This window comes from Poecilia latipinna, unplaced genomic scaffold, assembly GCF_001443285.1.
Source record: "Poecilia latipinna isolate Pla-1442-1.1 unplaced genomic scaffold, P_latipinna-1.0 Scaffold849, whole genome shotgun sequence".
Taxonomy (NCBI): Eukaryota; Metazoa; Chordata; class Actinopteri; order Cyprinodontiformes; family Poeciliidae; genus Poecilia; species Poecilia latipinna.
Window position 1 is genome coordinate 220067 of NW_015113465.1, and position 23751 is coordinate 243817.

The following is a 23751-nucleotide window of genomic DNA, read 5'->3' on the forward strand; positions in this document are numbered from 1 at the left end:
GCTGCGACCCTTCAGAGAACCGAGCAGCACGCTGTAATCGCTCATAGCCTCGCTAACAATCTGCTGTCACCTTCAAAAGGATCAACAAGATTGTTTCCACGCTGAGCAAAAAAGTTCAGACAACATGCAGTGTTTTAATGCCAGCTGTCTCCCAACTGCAGACAAATCATCCTAAAGTCATAACTCCATATGTCCCTTATGCCAAAAACAATCAGTCTGCTCAGCATCTGCGCCACATGTGGCAGATATGTGCAGGATAAGAGAGAGAAGTTAAAATACCGCACTGAAAACCAACATGAAATAAACATGTACAGCAGAAAAATATTTGCTCCCTTACTGATTTATTCAATTTTTGCATTTAAAATGTTTCAGCTTGTAAAATAAATGTTAATATTGCACCAAGATAACGCAAAAGCAGGCGATTTCATTTGTTAATGTAAAAAGTAATTACTCCCTAGACCCAATAACTGTTTTTTGACAGGAATGTTTTACTTTTTTTTTTCCCTCATTACAGCACCACTTCTTAAGGTTTTGTCACTAATTCTTCATTAGATTTAAGTCTGAACTTTGACTAGACCACTGAAAATCTTTCTTCATCTGAGCTATGTGGACATGTTTTGCTAGTGTGTTTCACTCAGTTGCTTGAGTTTCAGAATTTGAACTGATGGCTGGAATTTAGTTTGATAGAAGCAAAATTCATGGTTCCTTTCATTTTGGCAAGTCCTCCATGTCCTGAAGCAGCAACTTAGCCGAGACTACAATGCTACCATCATTGCATTTGACAAACAGTACAATGTTCATTTTCTAAAGTATTCTGATGAATATAATCTGACGCACCACTTCTAAAAAGTCTTTAATATTTTTACAATAAGCTTTGAGACAATCAGGAAGTTTTTGGGCAGATGTATGATACCATTAAGCTCTGCTGATGTAAAGAAGACGATGTGTAGTGGAGGTCAACTGGGTCGTATTCCCAGTGTCCAGGTAACCTTTAGAGAGGAAACCTTTTCCAGACCAATATTTGTCAATAAGTATGATTCTCATCTGTTCTGTAATTTCTTCACATTGGTGCATGGTGTGTTACGTTTTGAAATCTGTTAGCCTACTTCATGTTGTTAGATAGGTGCTATTTAACTGATTTCAGGGTGGATGGCAATTATCTTTTCACACAAGGCCAAGTTAGTTTAAGTACTTTTTATCCCTTCATGAATAAAACAATTGCTGTAAAATAGCTGCGCTGTATCACCTTCAGCTATTGCGACATTTTTTCAAGCAAATATTAATGAAAATTACAAGTAGGTTTCTAAATATCTTTTATTTTTAGTCCCTTGAGGGATTCTGCAAGATTTCTTTCAGTTAAACAAAAAAAAATCTTCTTAATTCTGGCACAAACTGCAATCATTTTATTTTTTTTATCTACTCACTTATTTGTTTATTTAATCTTGTAAAAAAAATATTGTGTATATGCATATTAACTAGATTAAATTTTTTTTGTTTTCCCTTTTTTCCACATATTTATGTTTTTAAAATCTTCATTTAGAGCAAAGCTGAACCGAAGTCAAATTCCTTGTTTTGGTGCACAAACTTGGTGAATAAATCTGGTTCTAATTTATCGCCGAGATATTATCGCAAAGCATTAAACGTCAAGACTTCATGTTTCCGATCTTGTCGTCAGCTCGTAGCTGACTGGTTGTAAAACAAGTTGAAACAGAAACCTCCTGCAAGTTATGCTCCAAAGCAGGCCCTTAACTCGCACAACCTCCTCGTTCTCTCATCCGCAAACAATGACTGAAGATCACCGTGCAAACAGTGACTGAAAACACGGCCGACCTCACCCGCCGAGGTCAAACCGCACGGCGAGCGCGTCAGCCAGGCTGCGATCGCCGCGTGGCAGGTGCTGCCGCCTGCATGCATGAAGAAAAGAAGATGAGCTAACAGGGAGCCGGGCCGTGTCACTGGCACCAAGCCTGACTCGTCTGATAAGGCCGACAGGAACACTTCGGTTACCAAGAGGGCAGGTCAAGTGAAACCAAGATGTCAAGGCACAACGTCCATCAGGAGGAGTCGGGCGGCGATCGTGTCAAACTGTCATGCAAGCCGAAGAGGGGGCAGCGGCTGGACAGAGGGGTAGGATGACTTATACATGGGAACAAAGTGGAGTTATTCATTCAAGTATACAGCAGAAGAGGCTGTAGCTCCATATCATCTGATGATTAAACCCGTTCCAGGTGTAGCTGGCTCCGTCTTTAGAGAACTTGAGAAGGGCGGCTTTGCTCGTGTTCATGAAATTAATCTCGATAGACGTCCTCGGGGACTCTGAGGCTGCCAGAGATGAGTCAGAAGACAAATTTCTGATGTCTTTGTTTCAGGAAGGGCTTAAACTCCACCTCATTTAACTAAAAACCTTTTAGAAAAATAAAGTTTAATAGAATGTTTTACTGTTTGTTTTTTTAAATGTTTTATCAATGCCATAGCAGAAAAACGTCTTCAGCAGCTTCCTGCTTCTGAAACGCATGCAACCTGCAATGCTAAAACACACCATCCACCGCTGCACCGCTAATATTTGTGGGTAGAAGTCGCACTTTGATCAAATACTTGAAGAGGACATGAACTTCTGGCATTATTGTGGTTGGATATCCGACCGCTCCTCTTGGCTGCGTTGGTGGCGTTCCGTTAATCTTGTTGGTTTCCTGCAGCTGACCCAAATTCTAAGTCAAGGCCGGGACTTTGGCAGGAGCAGATCTGCTGGTGTATTCACTGCATGACTAATTTAAATCTGTTTGGCCTTATTGAGCATCAAAAAGTGTCCCAGTTTGCAATGCTAAGGTGATAGTGAAGCTACGTTGAAAAATTTGGTGGCAGTTCATTGACAACTTGAAAACATGGATCTTCTGTTTCATGGTGAACCTTGTTTGATTTATTAGTTGCTTGTTTAGATCTTTGAAGTTCTTTGCTTTGTTTTACGTTCATGCGCCCGATGAAAACATCAGAACTTTTATTAGTACTTTTTGCATGAATACTGGTTTGGCTTCCCTCTCCAAAAGCCACCAGACCTTTAAAACAAGGCATATTAAAACCTGCAACCAAAGGGCAAAATGTCCTGCAGAAGACCTTTATGGCACATTTAGTTTCATTGGTAACACTTTATCTGAAGGGGTGCATAACACTGGCATGACGGTGTCATAAACATGACATAGCTTTCAACAAATAAGCAATTTCCCCTTGGGTCTCAATAAAGTATATTCTATTCTAACAACGGTCATGAACACGAAAGACTCTTTATGAATGTTTACAACTGCTGTCATGAGGTGTCATTTGGTAAATAATGACTCTTTAAATGCAAAGTTGCATTAGAAGTCCATTAAAAGTGTCCACATTTCATTATTTGGTCTATATTTACCCATTTAATGGCAAGTTCTATTAAAATGGGCATAAAAAGTCAATTAAAAGTGTAAACTTTGCATTTAAAGTGTCATTATTTACCAAATGACAGCAGTCGTAAACATTTATAAAGACTCCTTCATGTTCATAAAAGGTGTTATGTTTATGACAGTGTAATGTCAGTCACTTCAAATAAAATGTTACTGTTTCATTTCTTACAATGTTTTTTTTTTTTTTTCCACTAAATCCCGTGTCAAACTCGAGGTCTATTGGCCAAAACTGGTCCTGTTTTCCTCTCAGGAATAGAAGTCCAAGATATCAGTCAAATGAATTTAGTTTTTATTTGTATTGGGTCAAATTACATCAATGTTTAATGTAATATTAAGGAGTACAAGTCAAATCCAGAGAAAGCTATAATGTTTTAATGGTTCGTTAATAGGTAGTTTTATTGTTGCATTGTGTCATAACTGGCCCTTTGTAATGATTCATGATCTTGATGTCACCCAGAATGAAAATCGGCTTGACACCTTGCATTAAAACCAAGTTTGTAAAACTAAAACTGTACATTTTTACATTTTTAATGCCTTCTTTTTTTTGGAAAAAGTTCAGGAGGAAGCGTCTCGCGGGCCACCAGAAGCCAGCCCGCGGACCCAGAGGTGTTGCAGCGTTCGTGAGAAGACTGAAAGCCATCTGAGGTTTTAAGGTAATAAGAGCGAACGCGTTGGATCGGTTCCCTTCATGGGTTAAAGCACAAACTCCTGGCATCAAACATACATAAGAAGCAGCCGCGTCCTCCTCTGCGAGTCAGACAGTCACCTGCCTCAGGTGACACAGAACCGGCGAGGACTGTAAAGGAGATCCGTAAGGAAAGAAGGGAAGACGAGAGGGACGGTGTCAAATGCTTTTTTCTCTTTTTTTTTACCCTCTCCACCTTAAGCATCCTTGACATTAGAGTAATGATACGACTCTTACTCCTTTTAGGGATGCGTTTACTTTAATCCATACTATCTGGAGTACAGCGAGGTAAACTGTTTGTGCTCTGCATAATCCTCCGGTTTAAACCTAATCCCTCATCCAGGACTTCACCTCTTAACCTTGTCAATCTTTGGAACAGCAGCTAAAAGTCGACATGCAGATTGAGCACAAAAACACAAAAAAAAACAGCCCCACCCTCATTCTGATCCTGCTCCTTTACATCTCATAAAGCACAACAGACTCACGTTTTCCATTTTCTATTGCTTGTTTTATTGGGATTCAGCACATTCAGGACCACTTAGTCTGGTTTCCATTTAAATTACATCAAAATACATTGACTTAAAACAATAACACTTTGAAGTGGCACGTAAATGGTTAACGTTCAAGTATCTGAGACCGTGATGTCGGCCTGAAACTCGGCTTCAGGCTGACTCCTGGTCTCCAGCGTGCCACTAGCATAAAACGTAAGGCTCGGCATGTTTGAGCTGATGGGCAGTAAAATCCAAAGACTTTCAGGGAACATTCAAACATCCCCCATCAGTGACTTTCCCCTTAAAGTGGCAGGACTGTCTCACCTGGAGGGAGAACCGTCTCTCTTTTAGGCATCAGCTATCAGAATAAGAAACATCTAAAGGTCAGTGGTGATTTTTTTTTCTTTTCGAAGCAGAATTTCCAAAGGTTTTAAAAACTCAGTAAAGAATCAAACAGATCAGCTGACACAAGCAAAGAGAGAACATTCGAAGAAAGAATTTACCTGAAAACATGCAATGAAAAACAAAGAATAGCAAAAATTTCAAATAGACTGACTTTAGAAATAATCATATTCCTTGTGTGATGTCACTGTGAGTGGGCCACTTTTAAGGTTGTTTTTGCAAGGGAAGATTTAATTTTCATCAAATAATCTTTTACAATAAAATTAACCATAACATGCTATCGTATATATGACAAACTAGATCTAAAGACAAAAAAAAAAAAAAAGAAAAAGAATAAATCTGATGCTTAGCTTTAAAAAGGTAAATTCTTCTTCCAAGATGTTTTTATTTAATAAGCATATTCCCGTAACCTTTTCTCCTGGTAGCCCCCCTTTGTAACGCGAAAAAGTTATGCTCCATCTGGCATCTGTTAAATAGGAGATTAATGTTAAAAATTGGTCTTGATCAATCAGAGCAGATCATACACAACTTAAAGATGAACTTAACTGTTCATCACAGCCAGGGTTTGCATGTATGTGCTTTTTTATTTCATTTTAAATACTGTTCATAACCATGTAAGTACAGAGCATCTACATCTACTTTGTTGCTTCTCAAATTTGATTTTTTTTTTTACTTTCTTCTCCAGTTTATTCCACTTAAACTGGAATGGTGCCACAATAATAACAATAATAATTAAAAGCCACACCAGTCCCTTTAAAATAAGCCTCAACTGATTAAAATATTGTACATTTTGTAAGTTAAAGTTCCAAGGAATTGGTACAGACATAGACCTTTTTCTATTTTCTTTATGTTTCTGCAAAATAAAATAATAATTTGAAAAGCTGCTCGCCTGAGCTGTCTATAAGGTCAGATTGTCTAAACATTTAAAAACAAGAATAGCAACAAACAAGGCTCTATGAGGGATCAGATTTATCTTGGCACCAGACACAAACAAGCTCAGATGCAGCAAAGAGTTGTACCTTAACATCACCAAGTCTACAGGAAAACCATTAGATCTGCCAGAAAAAAAACGCCTAAACTTTCCTACTGTGACAAAAGTAAACATTTTCATGGACCATAACATAAGCTGTATGTGAGATGAAGCTGAGGTTCTGTGATGCCGTGGGCTGGTTTCTCCTCCAAAGATCCTGAAACCTTTGTTTTGATTCAAATCCTTTGGCTCTCAGTACAACAACTTGGTGTTTTGGTCAGATCAGACTAAGACTGAGTGTTCCTGCAATAAATACGACATGTGGGCGATGTGGTTTCTGGTTTCTCATTCAAGTAAATTGACATATTTTTGTTAGAGTACATTGCATTACACAGTCTCTTAAATACCAGAACATTTTTAATAGAAATCTGGTGGTCTGAGTTGGTATTCTGAAGCTTTCCGTAACAAAAGGAACCAAAACAAACGCCCAAATTAACACGGAAATGGTTCACCAGACACAAAATCAGCCTTCAGGCTGCAGATCTAAATCCAATCTTTTCTCCAAACTTAGGCGAGAAGAGCAAAGTCAGGAGAATCTGGAGGGAAAGCAAAGAGGAATGGTCAAAGGTTTCTCTGTATACTCCAACAACTTTGACACAAATCTGCATGAAGGGTGCCAGGAGTAGAGCACAACATATTAAAAGTCTCAACCCATCCCCCAAGCGCTGATCGCCCATCTCTTAGCTCTCTGCTTCCCCTACAGGTTGGGAATCACTGTAACGCTCCCTGAAATGAATAAACATCTTAAGCCTGATCCTCGGGTCTTTGTCAGTAAAAAGTACAATTACCGCTGAGCTGGAGCTCTGTCTCGCACATTGTTTTGGGGTGAATCACCCAGTCACCCAGTGCACACAACGCAGTGGAAACTGCTCCCTCATTCACAGTAAAACGGAGAGAAAACAATCTTCATGGGACAGCTGATGCCGAAATAAATTATAATTTTATGAAACTGCTCTGAGAATATCTTTTTTCCATATCTTTAGATGTGTTTTATTGCATGGAGCAAGTCTTTGTCTCGGTAAAGGTGCAGTTCATCCTCCTTGTCCACTAGAGGGCAGGAGAGATAAACTCAAATGTTTTCAATATCTGGAAATTTAACTTAGTAACAATAAAGCAGCAGTTTTACTTAGAGGCACAGTTAATAACACATTCTGAAATCAGGTCACATTTAAATCAGAAAAAAAGTGCCTTGTCATTTCTGCAGGGCTTGTTCACATGCAAAATAGCAGCCTGGATGTTTTGCATCAGCTGCACATGAAAGTAAAATAAGTGAATAAAACCCAGGCAGCTGAACACATTTTAAACATCAAATCAACAACAAAAAAAATTTAAAAAATACACATTTGAGAGGGTTGTAGTTGTACAGGCAAAAGAAACATACTTTCTTAGATTATTTCCTCTCATCTCTGCTTCAAATGCGTTTGAGGTTTTAAGGTCAGAGTCAGTGGATGCGAGGTACGGGGTGGAGCAGCGTCATGTGCTCCGCCCCGGTGAAAGGCAGGCGGCTGGTGCGGTAATGGTGCACCACCTCCGGGATGCTGGGGAACACGCAGCTGCTCTGGTCCAGGGTGAAGCCGTTCTCTTTGGTCTGGGCCACGATGATGTGAACGCAACCCTGACTCGTCCTGGACACAGACGAGACTCATGAAGACCAACATCCACTGACCTTTTCATCAAAACTTTCAGGTTCTTTTAGCAAAGGAAATGCAACGGAGATGTGACGAACGTAAGATAAAAAAGAACAAAGATGAAATTAATTAAAAACAAAGATGTTTTGCAAGGGGTGCCTCTTCATTTATTGATGGTTTACTTATTTCCTCCCTCCTTAGTGCATTTATTCCCTTAGTTTTTAACTTACATAATATGTATATATAATAACAAATATTATTAATAATTATTGTGTAATAATATAAGAGCTATTAGTATTATAGCAATACTAACAGCACAATTATTATTATCAATGTTATTAATAACATGATAGCATAATGATTATTAATAATATTGTAATATATTAGCTGTTTTATTATTATGTAATAACATTGCAATAATAATTGCATAATATATAATAAAAAATACTGATATTAGTTATATGATTATAGGCATAATCATATTTGTTTTGCAAGGTTTCCCCCTTCAGTAATTTCATTGATTATTTTTAATTTATTTACGTATAGCTACATTTATTTAGGTTTTATCATAAATAAAAGCATTATATTATATTATATTATATTATATTAGTAGAGTCTGCATTATGGCCTTTTTGTGTTCTCATTCTATCCAACAGAAGTTTAGTTAGTTTAGTTTCATGTTATACTTTATTTCATGTTTCAGAAAAGGTTGTAGCATCTTTGAGTTTCTAGCGAAATCATATGAAAAAACACCGGCCGATGCTGGTCAGACCAGAGCGACGGCTGAGCTTCAGCTCAGGAGAAGCCGACCCTTCTTTCTAGCTGCGCGTCTTATTTTATGTCCTGCTGGGTGCAGCTTGGCTTTCTGTTTCGTTTTTTTCAAAATTTCTGTTAATTTCAGTTTTTGGTTTAAATGCCTCTTTATCTACACCCACTAACTTGTCCTGCATTCTTTCAAACACAGACTACAGCAAAGCCACAAATAAGAAACGTGCATCCAATTGGAAACGTTTCATCCAGCGGAAGCTGAGCCTGCACCTTCAGGAAACACTCACTTGAGGGCGATGGAGTACTTGCTGCTGTCTGACTCGCTGTTCCTGACCAGGAAGCTGGCCTCTCTGCAGGACTGCAGCTGGAACTCGGCCTCCTGCCGGGTAACGCAGCCGTGGTACCAGCTGGAAGAGACGCAGAGCAGAATCCACACGTCCCTTTGATATTCAACATGTTTGTTGAGATTTTAGGTGACGTTGGATATGACTCCTAAAACATCTACACCACTGAAACATGTGGGTCATGGAGTGCTCTGCAGAGTCCAATTTGAGCTTTAAACATTTTTAAAACTCTACATGTTAAATAATCTCTTTTCATTTTAGCTAAACATAATTTGTAAAACTTGAGAAAACATCTAAACACTGTAACTGAGTAATGTTTCATCAATAACCAGACATTTAGTCGGAGTCACAGCTGTGAAATCTGTACTGATCTGCCCAACATTTACAGCTCCTGCTCTGTAATAAACACTTCCTATTCTTCTGATTCAGAAATAATTTTCTTCAGCTTTCTGCTTCTCTTTAAATGTTTTTGTAACTTTCCTTTCTTTATTTAATTTTTTTGTTGTTGTTGGTTTTTGCCATTTTGGAGAAGGATATTGTTTTTCTTCATCTTAAATTAATTAAAGACTTCCCAAAAAAGAAAACACTATTTCACAAGAACAATAACTAAATGTACTGGAGCATAACGTGGACACATGATGCTCCCTTCACATTTCAACCTGCCCAATTGTATATAAAAAATATCCAAAGGTGTGATTAATTTCAGAATATACTGTATGTTTTGTGTTTTTATCTATAGAGGAGAGCAGGGTGCTACCTCTGCTTTTCCAGAGGCAGCAGTGGATCCACGCAGCATGCCTCTCCATCAGGGCTGCTGCAGGGAAGCGTAGATGGCAGCAGAGTCGGGTGAGAGGATCTCAGGATCTTTTGGCTTCTGCTTTTTTGCCTCAGATGCTGCTGCTGCTGCAGCATCTGGGTCTGCATGGTGAGTGTATGAAAACACGTCTCCTCTTTGACTGGGTTGTCAAATTGTGCTGGGAAAAGACGAGCACAAGCAAAGTAAAATAGATATATACAGAAAAAAAAAAACTTTCTTCCTGAGTTTGAACTTTCTGTTGATGTCTAAAAACACAGCAGAGTACTTTGATGTTTTATACAAGATGTTGAGTATGCTGTTGGTCTGTGGGGCTTATAAAATATGCATGTGAGGGAGAAGCAGGCGGGGCAACACAAACACAACCATCTACTCTTGAAAAGCTTCAACCAGAGTCAAACTTCAAACTCAGTGACAAACCTTCAGATAATAACAATGTGATGAAGATGCTTTATTATACCCGACAGAGTTCGGACGATGTGCTGCTTCCTCCATTCCCATGGCAACTCGTATTCGGTTGCGGGACGCTGGTCCAGCTCCGGCTTCGTCCGCTCACCATCGCCACTTCCCTCATACGGGTTGTCATAGATGGCAGCCGGCTGACCTTTCTCCGCAGGTCCCTCGCTCCCGTCTGCCGACATGCACACCTTCAGCAGGTCCTTAGATCCCCGACGTCTGATCTCTGGCAGGTTGAAGAGAAGGGATTAAAGATTAAAATCTCTGCCGAGAGATAAAAGCCTCGACCGCTGGAGCGACGCAGAACCTGCAGCAGCTGCAGGGAACATTGTGGGAGAAAGACGGGAAAGCTGGACACAAAAAAGTTCTGCTGGATCAGGTTGTAGCTGAATTTCAATCGAACCAGTTTCCTTTTTTTTTTTTTTTTTTTTTTTTTTTTTTTTTTTACATCATCGGAAGAAAACCACTCTCAAATGTTTAATCTCATGTTTAAATGAGACGATGACAACGTTTTCCTTGTTATTTTAATAATCGAGACAGCTGGACTTTATTTCAGGTTCATTAGTGGCACTTTAATTGATGTAATATGTGTTCCAAAAAATAAACAATAAATGCTGAAATTGCTTTAAAAAGTGCTTTAACAAAATATTAGTTTAAAGGTATGCACATCTGTTTAGATTTTTCCCCAATAAAAAAAACTCAGAGGAGCCTGGCTTTCAACCCTGACTTGAATAAAAACGAGAAAAATAGAAATTAGCCAAAGAAAGTCTGCTTGAAGTTGTGATTTATTAACTGATCTCAGCTGCTAAATAATGCTGGGCCGCGTTCACTGCCCTGCTGACCTTTCCATGTGATTTCAGCCTCTTAAACCGAGCGACTCACATCATCACATCCTCTGCTGACTTCACACCGTCTCAGCGAGAAACAACCTGAGAGACGGAGGAGCAGTAAAGCCTGTCCACCTTCACGCAGTGCCATTGTGTGACTCTGCTGGTAAAAACAACAAACTAAAAAGTTCCCGGCAGCATCCGATTCCCTGATTAGACACCGTATTTCCTCTGACTCTGAGAGGCCCAAATAGGGGTGCATCCCAGATTCTGGGAGCCGGCGATCGGGGCCGACTTCCTTTTGAGAGAATAGCACCAGGAAACAGAAACAGGAAAGAGGAAGTGAGGACAGGAAACTACACCCATTGTCCAAATGAAATGCAGTCATCATAGCAAAGCCAGAGAGCAGAGTGATTCACATTCTCAGAAGGATGATGAAGTGACTGAAAATGGGAATCCTGTGAGGTCGAGAGGGTTTTACGAGTTCCTACCGGTTATCATTTGTTGTGCATCGTACGGCTCCATGTAGCCGTCGTTCTCCCCGACCCTCTCTGCGTCCCTCTGCTCTTTGGTCTTCTGGGCATCGAACGGGTCTGCGTAATCCTCCACAATGATCAACTAGATCAGGAAAGCACAGGAAAAACAGTCATTTGGGGGGTGTAGATCCTTTAAACTGTGAACTCATAGACGAAACTCATGTTTGAGGTTAAATTTACACAGTAATCAAGTCAAATTCATTTCAAAATGAATAAATGATAGAATTTCTGCTTGGGAAAATGGTGTTAGATTGTTCTTTAGAATATTTAGTGTAATGTTCATGGTTTACTAACACATTTTTTTCGTCAAATGTACACTGTAAAAAGAAATTATGAAACGTCTCTGATTTGCGGTAAAGTACTGGCCACTGTGGTTGCTTGAATTTTACCGTATAAATACCATGAATTAAAAACGCTTTCTTTTTTTTTTTAACAGTGTACACAACTGCTCAACTCTTCCCGGTCAGCTAAAGGAGGGAAAAGTGAATGGCATTTACCAACTCACTCACTCTTTGGTTACCTAGCAACGACCTACTGACTTACTTGTGGTTACCTAGCAACAACCTGCTGAGTAACTTGCACAGCAGCAGTTTAAGGTTTTGTCACTGTGCCTTAAAAATACTGTGGATGTTGAAAACTGTGGATAAGACAGGAAAGGTCACACCATCAGACTGGTAGAGTTTCAGATATTTTAAACAATAATTATCAATATCGACTGATATGTAATACTTTTATCGCGATACTTTTTTGTCAGCCATATTGTCCAGCCTTACAACAAAATGGAATATTTTATTCACAATTTCTCTATTTGGCTGTATTTTGGATTTTTGAAACACAAAAAAAAAACTATAATTATTGATATTGACTGATGTGAAATGCCTACATCGTGATACATTTTTCAGCCATATCGTCCAGCTCTATGTAATTCTAATATCTACTATAATTGGTGTAATTATTGATGTTTTTTTTCCCCCCCATCATACTTTTTTTTAGGATAAACTGACGAAGGTTTTGGCCAGCTCCTGATTTCAATCCCACTGAGTTTCGTAAAACATGGCAGCAGTCACCAGAGGGAAAGAATGTTATGAATGAGAGGGACGAAGCAGAGCGAAGGAGGGAGGGGCCTCTGCGTAGGTCAAAACTGAGCCAGAGGAAGGTGACGACCTCATATGTCTGCCAACAGTTTTGTAATCGAGGCAGAGGAAGACGAAGGTAGAAGGTCAAACAGTGGAGAGGAGCAGAGTGACACAATCTGGGAGGGATGGGCACAGTGGGAGGCACAGACACAGAGAGGAGGAGGGGAAATGAGACAATAATGAGTCTTTTCTGAGTTTGGACTGGAGCCAGGCTTCTTCACTTTTATGCCTTTCCTGAAGCTGCAGTCAGACAGTTTACTGCTATCCCATTAGAGAAGGTAGGAGAAACATGTCAGATTAGCATGCAACATGCAAAGAATCACAAACTAAAAACATGTGTTTGTACTTTTACCATAAGAAAAGCTTTAAGGACACATATGTTTTGGTATTTACCTGTCATTTTAGGAAAAATATTACATTTTGTACACAAATTAAAACATTTATATTTTTAATATTAGACCTACCATTAAAAAGTACAACAAAATCTAATAGAATCCTAATTAAATTTTCTATATAAGCTATTTAAGTAAAGAAAACTGCCCCCCGAATGTGTTTTCAAGTGTCTGTCCATGTAGACCACAACCCACCCAAGGTAGAAGTGAAACTGAATACAAACCGAACAGGATAACAAATATCTCTTGTGTTACACACACTTTTTTTAAAAAAAGTCAGACTACCTGCGTCTCTTTGGTCATTTCCACTCACTGGACATTACTGCCAAAGAACAAATAAGCAAGTATGAATAGGTAACTTTGCAGTTATTCACTCAGTAAATGCAACATTTTCAGGGTATTTGATAGAAACCATTGCAACTCAATATGGAGGATCAAAAGTGCCGATATTCTCTTGAAGCCACGGTTGTCCTTGTTCAGTCCTGCCAGTTTTAGATATGTTTCTCATTCAAATGGTCTTTTTTATTTAATATATTAAATAAAAAAGAAACAAATGTTTCAGTAATGTATACATGATTGAATAAATGCATATTGAGATTAAATTTGAACTCACTATATCTTAAAAGCACAAATGGCACTTCAGTATTTATTCAGTTATTCTTTTAGGGAATATTTTTTGTCAAAAATCAGTGGGTGGGGCTTAGCACTGATATGTGAATGGTGATTGGTCTCCAGTTAAACTGCTATTCAGGTGACCACTCAAATGTTGGACTTTATTTTGCAAATCACAGTGTTCAAAATTATTTTATTAAAACGTATAGCACACAAAATATGAAATAGTTAAATAAATAATATCTTTGCCTGATTTTAGAATCTAATTATTTACATATCTAGTAAATTATTAATATTTATACAATGTTTTTTATGTATTATCACAGTTTTATTTAAATAATAAAATATTTAATATTTTAGCTAATTATTTGTTATGCTGTGGCACTTTGGGCTCAGGGTTTCTTATATATATATTTTACACTATAGAATAAAATTAAATAATATAAAACTAAAACAACATATACGGGACATACGGGGCCAGAGGCGGTCCATATTACAATTACAGCTCTTTAAACAGGTTTCTGGTTCCTTTTTATTGTTACAATAAATATATTTTAGGAGAGTCAAAATGAGCTCTTAGAATAAAACTCACAGTTCCCGTTTTGGACTGCGCTGCAGGTTTCTCTGCTTCAGAGCTCACTGGGCTGCCGGCGGTACCACTGATTGTAAAGTTGGGGCTTTTGTCCTGTTTGTCCACTCTTATCATCCGGCTGATGTAGGCGCAGGCGGGCGGGGAGGTCTTCGGGGGTCTGTGTTGCTCCTCCAACAACGCCTCTGCTTTGGAGTTCTTGCGGCTTTTCCCGGCCAGCAAAGTGTCCCAAGCCTTCCCGTCTTTCTGGGAACCAACCCCGTTCCTGCTGACCTCTGCGCCGGAGTTTTTTCGGTTCTTTCCGGACAGCAAGCCGACACCTCCACCTCCTGCTGCGCTGTCTGCAGAGGAGTTCTTCCGGTGGCCCGTTTTGGTCCCGATGCTGATCAACAGCCCGGCTTTATTAGCCCTCGGATGGGAGCCGGACTCAGAGACTGACCGGATCTTGTCCGTACCGTTCTTCAGGGCCAGGGGGAATTCCTTGAACCACTTTGCCATTTTTTCCCCCTTGGATGGAGATCTCTAAACTTTCCTGCCTCGTCCTGCACCTTTCAGCGTCATGCAAAGGGGCCTCCAGGGAGGCACCTTTAGAAAATCACTGCCTCTCTAACAATAGACTTCCGCTGCTTTATTCTAATGGACAGAACATTTTCACACCTCACTTTAAAAAAATTATTTTAAAAAAATGGCCCCAATAAAACATAAGCCTGATTAGTAGGGAAAAAAAAAACAATACTCAAGTTTTATCCCATTTGAAAATTTCTTACATTTGCTCCTTTTTTCAGTTTAAAGAAAGTTTATTCCCTTTGGATAAAAAGATGCCATCGGAGCGGGATCATCCGAAAAAAGGCAAAGTTTTTCTTGATGGTGATTTTTGGTCCCATTCCCAGAGCGGCTAATGGGTCGGTTACAAGCGTCCACAGTGGAAAAAGCAAAATAAATGAGCCCGTGTGGGGGGTATCTGCTTTAACAACGGGGAGGCAGTCCCTGGTGGGCGGAGAATCAGTGGTGGTCCTAAATTCACTGGTGCCCTGGGTCCCTCCTTCAAGCCTGGCCACCTCGCACTCCCCACGTGTCAGTAATCAATGAAAAATATCTCTATTTATAAACATGTTTTCTACACCAACAATGTTTCAGGTTTCTTTTCCTTGTTTCTTCTTTTTATTTTACAGAAACCAAGGACAAAACATTGTTAAATATTAATAAGGTTCTTTCAAAATATTCAAATTGTCCACTATTTTGGCAAAAAATAAATAAAATAAATTAAAAATACATGTATCTACAGATAAATTAAAAAAATTCAAAAGAATTTTTAGAATGAATGAATGAATCTGTAAAATAATAAAACATCTTTGAAAAAAATACTACCCATTTTAATAGGTTTTTTTAATTTTCTACATATATTTACAGATTTTCTTACATATGATAAATATTCCTATGATTTTACAAAATATATTTATCAGAATATATGTTGTTTGTTTTGTTTTGCTTTTGTTTTGTGCTACAATGTAAAATCCTGATAATTTACTGTGGGGAAACAAACGCATGGAATAAAATGTAAATAACAAAATACAAACAAACAAAATAAAATAAAAATATATACAAAATTACAATGCACAAATATATTGCCAGTGACCAAAAATCAATGAGAAAATTATTATCAATTCACAAATACAATAGCAAATATCTCAAACAAATTCAATAAAAGCAGAAGAAATATAATGACTTAATAGGATTTTTTTTATTCTGTATGGAAACTTTCAGGAAAACAAGATCCTCTCTATAATATAATATAATATAATATAATATAATATAATATAATATAATATATCTCAAGGTTTAAAATTTAGCAGCATGCACTTACAATAATGTTGTTTCACCACAACTCATGCAACTACTGTTCAAGACAGAAATTCACTTAAAATAAATAAACTTATGTGTGGCATATTAGTTTTAATCCTTATTATTGAAATGCAGGTTGGGAAATAGGCTGCTTAGACCAGCTCTGCATATTTTAGACTAGCCAAAAGTGTGGGTGTGATTTTTTTTATTTTAGAAATTAAAATAAGAACATGTTGCTTTTTTTCTGCAAGGCGGTATAGATATTCCTTTCTATTTGGGCTTGTACTATCGAATTCAAGCAAACTGGGCATTTTATTTACCAAAAGTGGAGGTAAAATAAGTAGTAAACACCTAACAACACCCCTATTTGTGTGATGAAATGTAACCGTCCGTGCTGCTGGCTGCCCCTGCTTCTCCCTCTTTGTCCGGTAGCGGCAGAAAGGCCGTGATAATTATGACAGAAATTTGCGTTTTTGAATGAATTACAGTTGAATGGTGGATCAACAAGCACACACCGTATGAGGACTGGTTTGCTGGCAATGACACACCAGCGAGTTTCATTTTAAAGGACAGCAGAGCAGAGCAAGCATCGGAGAAAGGGTACAGTTTGCTTCCACGATAGTCTGCCAGATGGCTAGCAATCTGCAGCTAACTCGCTAATGTTAGCATAGCAAACAGCAAGTTCACACAACCTAATCGATTTCTTTGTGCTATACATTATGTGATATGTGTTAAAATTATTTGCACCTGCTCATACATGACTGTAGAGACACATATGGCAGAGTTTGGTTTATGATTTTTACGAGTTTTGAGTGAAAATCTCAACGCTGCTGGTTAGCCACATTGGGTAACGTGGCTAACTGGTTAGCAAACGTACCGTCCTGCAAGTTGCTAACCAAACATCTGCAAGTGATTAGAGGAGGACGGGGAGCTCTGTACCGTATATCTGCTGACTAACAGCTGGTAGTACGAAAACCAGCATCAACCAACAGAAAGAAGCTGGGTTGCATCTACACGAAATTGGTACGGAGCCCTGCAAGTGCCAGATGTAGTAATAAAAATAGAAGTTGGGAACACCCGTTTGATAAGTTTAGGAAACGTGTGCACAGATATGCAAAATGGGATAATCAACATCTAGAATTCAAACATTCTAATGATACCTGTATGATTTAGATCACACAAAAATGTGGTAAGCATATAATGCACCAATTTGGACACTTTCAATGGAAGACCCATTGCTCATCGACCAGCTTTAGGAATTATTTTGTTATTTTTGATATATGTTCCATGTTTTTGTTTTATTTTATAAAGCAAATGATTATCCCAGCGGTTATCGATATATAAACGCCTCAAAATACTTGAACTAAGATTCCAGAGCTTGGGTCTGGGAATGACATCAGACCCAAATCTGAAAACTAGGGAAACATAACATGAAAAAAAATCCTGCAGTTCTGTCGCTAAATTGTATGCTAGTCATCATCGATGGAAGTTTTCCTCGCTCTGATTCTAACCTTCTCTGTGACGTTTTTCCTTTAGTAACAACTAGTGAGATTTACTAATTGTTGCGATGCTAAATTTGACTAGAAATACTAAGGTTTCATGGTAGTAACCCAAATATTTAAACAAAAGTGTAACATGGTCTGATGTTTAAAATTACTGACCAAGAAGATTTTTTTAACCATAAATTAATCCAAAAATATGACATGTTTTTGAGGGTTATAAACAACCTAAATTGGAGTTTGTTTATTAGAGCAGGACAGGAAATTATCACAGTACATTGTTTCCTTCTGCATTAAAAACAATTTGAAATTGTTAAGCCCTTGCTTGATATCTGGTTCTATGTTATTATCACCATGTTGAACTACCTCTTTACTGGAAACACAGCTCAGTACAATTCCTGCTGCACACTGACACAAATATGACAGCAAATCTGTGCACACTGTTTACTAACCCAAATCGGTTAATTTTCCATTTAATTTAAACTTGTGGCACTTTATGAGCTCCGTAAATTTCCGCTGCATAACACTAGTGTTGTCACTTTTGTCTGACGTTGATTTGGTGACCAAATCCTGGCGTGACAGACACCGTGGCTAAAATATTTGCAGACCTGGGCCGGCGTTATTGTACCAGCTAATCCAGTTCACTTTTAAGTGTTAGCCAATGCTGTAGTTACAGGACTGACAGGGAGGTTGAACCTGAGGTCCAAAACACAACAACTCCGGACAAAACTCTTCAATTAAAGAGTATGTTGCACCATTGATGATGAAGAAGAAAAACCTAAACGTATTGTCGTGTTTTGGACCTCCGGGCCTCTGTGGCAGACTCAACCTGATGGCATGTAGCCTTCAAGACGTCGTCATTTTTGTAACTTTTTTTTTCCCTTGCATATGAACGGTGATTTGCCACTTCACCGACAGTCATATTAGCTAATGGCTTCCGAATCGGGGAGACTACTGGCGGGACAAGGAAAACGAAAAGGTAGGAATTACCTTCACCCATCTCCCGATCAGATCGGAATCATCCATTACTGCGCTGCAATGGGCTGCACTGGTGCTGTTAGCAAATCACTTTTCGCCTCCCCCATATGTAAACTTCACGACTGTCTTCGGTGGTGGCTGTTTCTCACAGAGTGAGTCTGTGAACAGGTTATTACGTCTATCTTGCTATAAATGTATCTTCAGTACTGTTTCCTCGTTCTCATGTCTGAAGTCTTTTCCTGTCTCCCTCATTGACCTTACCTCTTCTGCCTCTGTTTGCGGCCTCTCTCCCTCTTGCCTGGGTCATTTGGTCTGCCTGGGTCATTTGCGATTCAAGGCTTCATAACGTTGGTGATGATAACGCCTGGATGTTCAGCATCTTGTCCTCATGCCAGTCTATGTCCCATCATTGAATCCATCTCAACTGTTGGACATGAAAAAGAGGCCCTAGGTCTAAAGCTGCTCCACTCTGTCACTAAGGGGTATTGGCCAATCCAAATGTGATGCTGCACCTGATTGGTGGTGGATCAATAATGTGAGGCATGAAGAGAATGTTTTTTTGTTTTTTTTTTTAAGTTGCTCAAGTTTCTCCTCCTTCTGTTTCTTCCTACTTCAGCTTCACAGATGAAGAGCCCGGAGAAGAAGAAGGCCAGGAAATCTTCCACTCAGGTGAGGAGGGTGCATCGAGGTTTTCCTCGACAATGTACGGTAGCTCTTAAAAAGCTGTGTCTCAAGTCGATCAAGATGCACAAAATTGGCTTTTTTAATTTAGAAGAAAATACGAAAAACTTGGATTTATACAAATTGACAAGCACAAATATATGCATAGCTATTGCACATATTTTTGAGTCGGGGTTTAGTAGCTACGTCTGTCTGCAAAAGCAAATCTGATTCCAGACACAGGTGTCTTTAAACAATAGTCAGTTTTATTGGTTAATCAAAGTTTTGGTTTTTGAAGGGTACATTTTTTTGGAAAATCTGGATTTTTTTTTTTCTCCAGTGCACTCATAGCTCAAAGTGATGTCATCACTGCCAGAGGCCGGCCATCTTGTTTGACAAGCGTGTTTTGCGGCTTCTGTTTTATTGGATTTTGAATTCAGGTTAGCTCTATGATGAAATTATAAGACTTTTTTCTTTTTTAATTACGAGAACATAGTGAGAATATTAGGAGAATAAAGTAGTACGTTTATGGAAACTCCAACCTGGAAAATAAATATATTACTCAAGCTTTTTTCTCAGCCAAACGACTCCTTTTTCATAATTTCAAGATGCTTTTTTTTTTTTTTGGTAAAATTGCATCTTTATTTTGATAATATTATGACTATTTTCTTGTAACTAAACAAAATTTCTCTTATTCTCTGTTGTACAACTCACAGGAGGGATGACTGAGATATAAGCCACCTTTTGAAAATGTTTTTTTTTTGTTTCTTTTATAGAAAAGAAAGCAAGAAAAACATTCAAATTCAAATCTATTTTTTCATATTCAGTTTCAAGAAATTTGGCATTTCATATTTATATTCCACATCGCACTGTCCTATTTCAGACAGCGTTAGTGCACGCAGGTGAGTCGTTTTGAGACTATTGGCACAAATTGGCTGGACCTCTGTTGAATTAGGTCACTCATTTTAAAGGGAGGTGAATATTTATGCACTTATTTTATGTTGCATATTTTAATTTGTTATTATTTTGTGGAAATCAGTTTTCACTAGTGTTTTTTTTTATATTTTTTTTATAAAAACAAGCAAAAAAATTTTTGTTGATTAATAAGAGTAACAAAAAAGGCGGTGAATACTTTTTTTTATAGCCACTGCATTCAATTTTAAGAAACTTAGAGCAAAGAAGAGGACTCCAAAACTCCTGCAACGCTACCAGCACTATCTGGACATTCAGAGAACAGTGACTTATTGCATTACATTTCAAATCTCCATATTTCTTCACAGTTTATACTATTTTTAGTTAACCTGCTTGGTGGGAAAAGGGTAAAAAGGGTGGACTGACACTCCCTGACATTTATTTTTATTAATGGGCTGTTAACATCCAATCTGAAGTATATTGGATACAAATACAGAAACCCAAAAAGACGCCCTACTTTTAGTTTTTACTTGGCAGCTAAAATCTGTGTATCTGAAAGGCACAAAAAGAAGAAGAGTTGATATGTACTTCCTAACATCCAGTTGTTTATTTTTACGGCTACTTAGGATTCTACTATCATTTGCTATTTGTTGTTTTCAGTCAATTGTATTGTCTATTCTTTTTTTACTTTAATGGGAAAGTGAATTGAATAAGAGGTTTTGGGTGTGTGTTTCTCAAGAAGTTATTTTGCACACATTTGCTTTGCCTCCCTTATAAACAATCCCTAAAAAAATTGTAAAAAGCCTTAAATAAATTTTTCAGAAGTTAGTTGGCCTTTAATTCTTAAATTTTGTTTTGACAGGACTATTTAATCTTGTATATTCTATGTTTTTGGGGGGCTGTGTGGGGGTTTCTCACGGGACTTCACTGTCAGGCAAAAGTTTGCGTCAGACATCTTCATTGCGTTCTGTGACTCGAGACGGTTGAGGCTAGCGCTAACTCACTGCTAACATGCCCTTGCTAGCTAGCTAGCTTTTTTGCATCCGTCATGGGTAAGTGCAAGTTTATCACCAGTTTGCTGGAAAAGGTTCATACATTTCTGTGGATATACAGGTCTTAAACTCCATCCATAATGGTTTTAAAAAGTCTTAAATTTGAGTGTTGAAATCTGCAGAATGCTGATGATATTTCCATTAAAATTTTAAAAAGTAAACTTCTTCTGTTTCAGGCGGCGGGGTTCTCCCACCTCACTGAGTTTGCGCCGCCTCCCACGCCCATGGTGGACCATCTGGTCGCCTCCAACCCATTTGATGATGACTTTGGACCTCCGTCCAGACCTAGTGGGGCAGGCGGACCAGGTGGGACTCCGTTTCTCCCCAGTCCAGGTGCCGGTGGAGGAGGTGGGTATGGAGGTGGAGGCAGGTTGGGTCCAGGCATGAACTTCATGGGAGGCCCGAGCGGACCGGGAAGTGGTCAGCCTGGACGCAGACCGCCCTTCGGCCCTCCGAGTAACGCTGGACCGCACCACCAGTTAGGCTTTGGAGGAATGCCCGGCTTCGGAGGCGGAGGAGGTGGAGGCGGCGGTGGTGGTGGAGGAGGTGGGGGAGGTGGATTTCCTCCTGGTGGCCCCTCTCAGTTCAATATGCAACCAAACTTCAGTCCCCCCATGCATCCGGGGCCAGGATTTAACTCCATGTTGTCTCCAGGAGGAATGGGGGGTCCTGGAGGAGGTGGGCCGCCCCATCCTCGTTTCGGCATGCCCCCCCAGCAGCAGCACGGACAGGGCGGACACCCGTTCAACAGCCCACCGTTGCCCGGAGGTGGAGGTCCACGAGGGCCCTTGCCTCCCATGGGCGGAGGCATGGGTCCTGGGATGAACATGATGGGTGGAATGGGTGGTGGCCCTGGTGGCAACATGGTAGGCGGAGGGTTGCCAGGTATGCCTCCTCAAGGACAGTTTCCTCCCTCACAGGAAGGCCCCTACCCCGGCCCCAGTCCACCAGGGCCCGGCAGCGAGGATGGGAAGAACTTTGGTGGAGGAGGGGGTCCGCCTGGTCCTCCGCCGCAACAGCAGCAGCAGCAGCAGCAGCAGCTTAACATGAATCCCAACGGCCCCCCGAATAACAGCACTACACCCGGCCCGCCTTCTAACTCTGGGCCTTCACAACCAGGTGGAGGCTTTCCCAGCCACCCCGATGTCCCACCGCAAAGTGCAAACACACCTGGCCAACCTCCGTCAGCTCCACCGCAACCCAACCCCAACTCTTCTCCTACCGGTCCGCTGAACGGATCGGGTCAACCCCAGCACCCGCAGTCCGGTCAGCTGCAGCCCCCCAACAACACCAACACCCCGAACTCCAACAACTCCAATCAGCAGCAGCAACAATCAACTCCGCCGAACTCTGCAGGCTCTTCCTCTTACAACCAGCAGAACAACACTCCCGGTTCCGGTGGGCCGCTGTCCAACGCGGCCCCCAACTCAAATCAGAACAACATAGCTAACAACAATGGAGGCAACACGCCTGGCAGCAACCCCAACCCCCCCTCAAACTCCACCTCGACCCCCAACACCCAGTCCCCCCTGCCTCCTGGACCCACAGCCCCGACAACCGGGCCCAGCTCAGGTCCCGGAAAACTCGGCGGACCCGGTATGGTCTTCCCTTGCGGCATGTGCTTGGCGGAAGTGCACGACGACCAGGACGCCATCCTTTGCGAGGCCACGTGCCAGCGCTGGTTCCACCGTGACTGTACGGGCCTTACAGAACCGGCGTACGGGCTGCTGACCACGGAAAGCGCCGCCGTTTGGGCTTGTGACTTCTGCATCAAGACCAAGGACATTCAGGCCGTGTACGTTCGCCAGGGTTTAGGCCAGCTGGTGGCGGCTAACGAGAGCTGAGCAGCATCGATCGGACAAACGGACTCTGATCTAACTGAATGACCCGTGTGCCATGTCAGCTGCGTCTCGGCCAGCCCTTTACTCGTTCACTACACAAAAGCGACACACTCATCGACTCTGATGCTTAAACGTAGCACTTTGAGTGACTCTAGGCAAATAAATTTTCCTTCCCCTCCCCGGCAATTAGAGTATGAAATCATGATGAATGTTACCCACATTGAGAAATCCGGCTGCCAATCAGCAAAGCACTGACACCAACACACTACCTCAAACCGCTTGACTGACTGGCACAGAAACTCCCGCACTGACTGACTGACTGACTGAACCGTTTGCGTGCACGGCGGTATTTCCAGCTCACACACTCAGAAAATTAAATCAGGCGGTGGGACATGATGTTTAAATACTCGCTTTGTACTGGTATGAGTTCAGCAGATTACTGATTTTAATTAGAAGACGCCTGGAATGCGGTTCAACTATTTGGTTAAGTGTGGAAAAAAGAAAATGAGTAGGGAATGTTTTTCTATTTCTTTCCTTCTATTCATCATTTTATCCTTCCAGTACTTTCTTGTTTCTACCTTCTCCTATCATCCATCTGTCCTTCCTTTTTTCTCTTCTTTTCTTCAATGTCCTTCCTTTATTCCCTTTCTTCTTTACTTCTTCCTTTCATTACGTCCTTTTCTGTGTGACTTGACTCCTACATAAACTTCATTTTTTCCACTATTCTGTTCTTCTTTTTGCTTTTCTTGTAGGACTGGGTGATAAATCGGTTTTATTGATTAATCAAATTTTTATTTTTGAAGATTAAATTTTTGGAAAATCATGA

The 23751-nt window shown here is 40.1% G+C and overlaps 2 protein-coding genes across 5 annotated transcripts; one reads left to right on the forward strand and one right to left on the reverse strand.

The window, feature by feature from the left end:
- Positions 1-5014: 5014 nt before the first annotated feature.
- On the reverse strand, positions 5015-15054 carry LOC106956851 (SH2 domain-containing adapter protein E-like). The gene is made up of 6 exons (XM_015047923.1): positions 14145-15054; positions 11368-11494; positions 10054-10275; positions 9537-9753; positions 8723-8842; positions 5015-7664 (listed from the first exon to the last, which is right to left on the reverse strand). Exons 1-6 carry the CDS (start codon positions 14637-14639, stop codon positions 7481-7483), a joined length of 1365 nt encoding a protein of 454 aa, XP_014903409.1. The 5' UTR covers positions 14640-15054; the 3' UTR covers positions 5015-7480.
- A 1328-nt stretch (positions 15055-16382) lies between these two features.
- Positions 16383-23515, forward strand: LOC106956855 (pygopus homolog 2-like). Of its 4 annotated transcripts, none has more exons than XM_015047928.1 (4): positions 16383-17006; positions 18401-18461; positions 19077-19129; positions 21261-23515. In XM_015047928.1, exons 2-4 carry the CDS (start codon positions 18413-18415, stop codon positions 22926-22928), a joined length of 1770 nt encoding a protein of 589 aa, XP_014903414.1. In that variant the 5' UTR covers positions 16383-17006; positions 18401-18412; the 3' UTR covers positions 22929-23515. The 4 variants fall into 4 exon arrangements, with proteins under 4 accessions (XP_014903414.1, XP_014903413.1, XP_014903416.1 ...); XM_015047927.1 differs by having other exon boundaries at positions 16383-16583; XM_015047930.1 differs by lacking the exon at positions 18401-18461.
- Positions 23516-23751: the final 236 nt, after the last annotated feature.

Bases quoted from the DNA above. Each gene is read 5' to 3' on its own strand.
- LOC106956851 (XM_015047923.1), bottom strand. From the start codon at position 14,639: ATGGCAAAGTGGTTCAAGGAATTCCCCCTGGCCCTGAAGAACGGTACG. The intron at 11,495-14,144 runs GTGAGTTTTATT...TTCCTGATCTAG, and splicing joins CGCAGTCCAAAACGGGAACT to TTGATCATTGTGGAGGATTA. The intron at 7,665-8,722 runs GTGAGTGTTTCC...GTCTGTGTCCAG, and splicing joins AAGTACTCCATCGCCCTCAA to GACGAGTCAGGGTTGCGTTC.
- LOC106956855 (XM_015047928.1), top strand. From the start codon at position 18,413: ATGGCTTCCGAATCGGGGAGACTACTGGCGGGACAAGGAAAACGAAAA. The intron at 18,462-19,076 runs GTAGGAATTACC...TTCCTACTTCAG, and splicing joins GGGACAAGGAAAACGAAAAG to CTTCACAGATGAAGAGCCCG. The intron at 19,130-21,260 runs GTGAGGAGGGTG...CTTCTGTTTCAG, and splicing joins CCAGGAAATCTTCCACTCAG to GCGGCGGGGTTCTCCCACCT.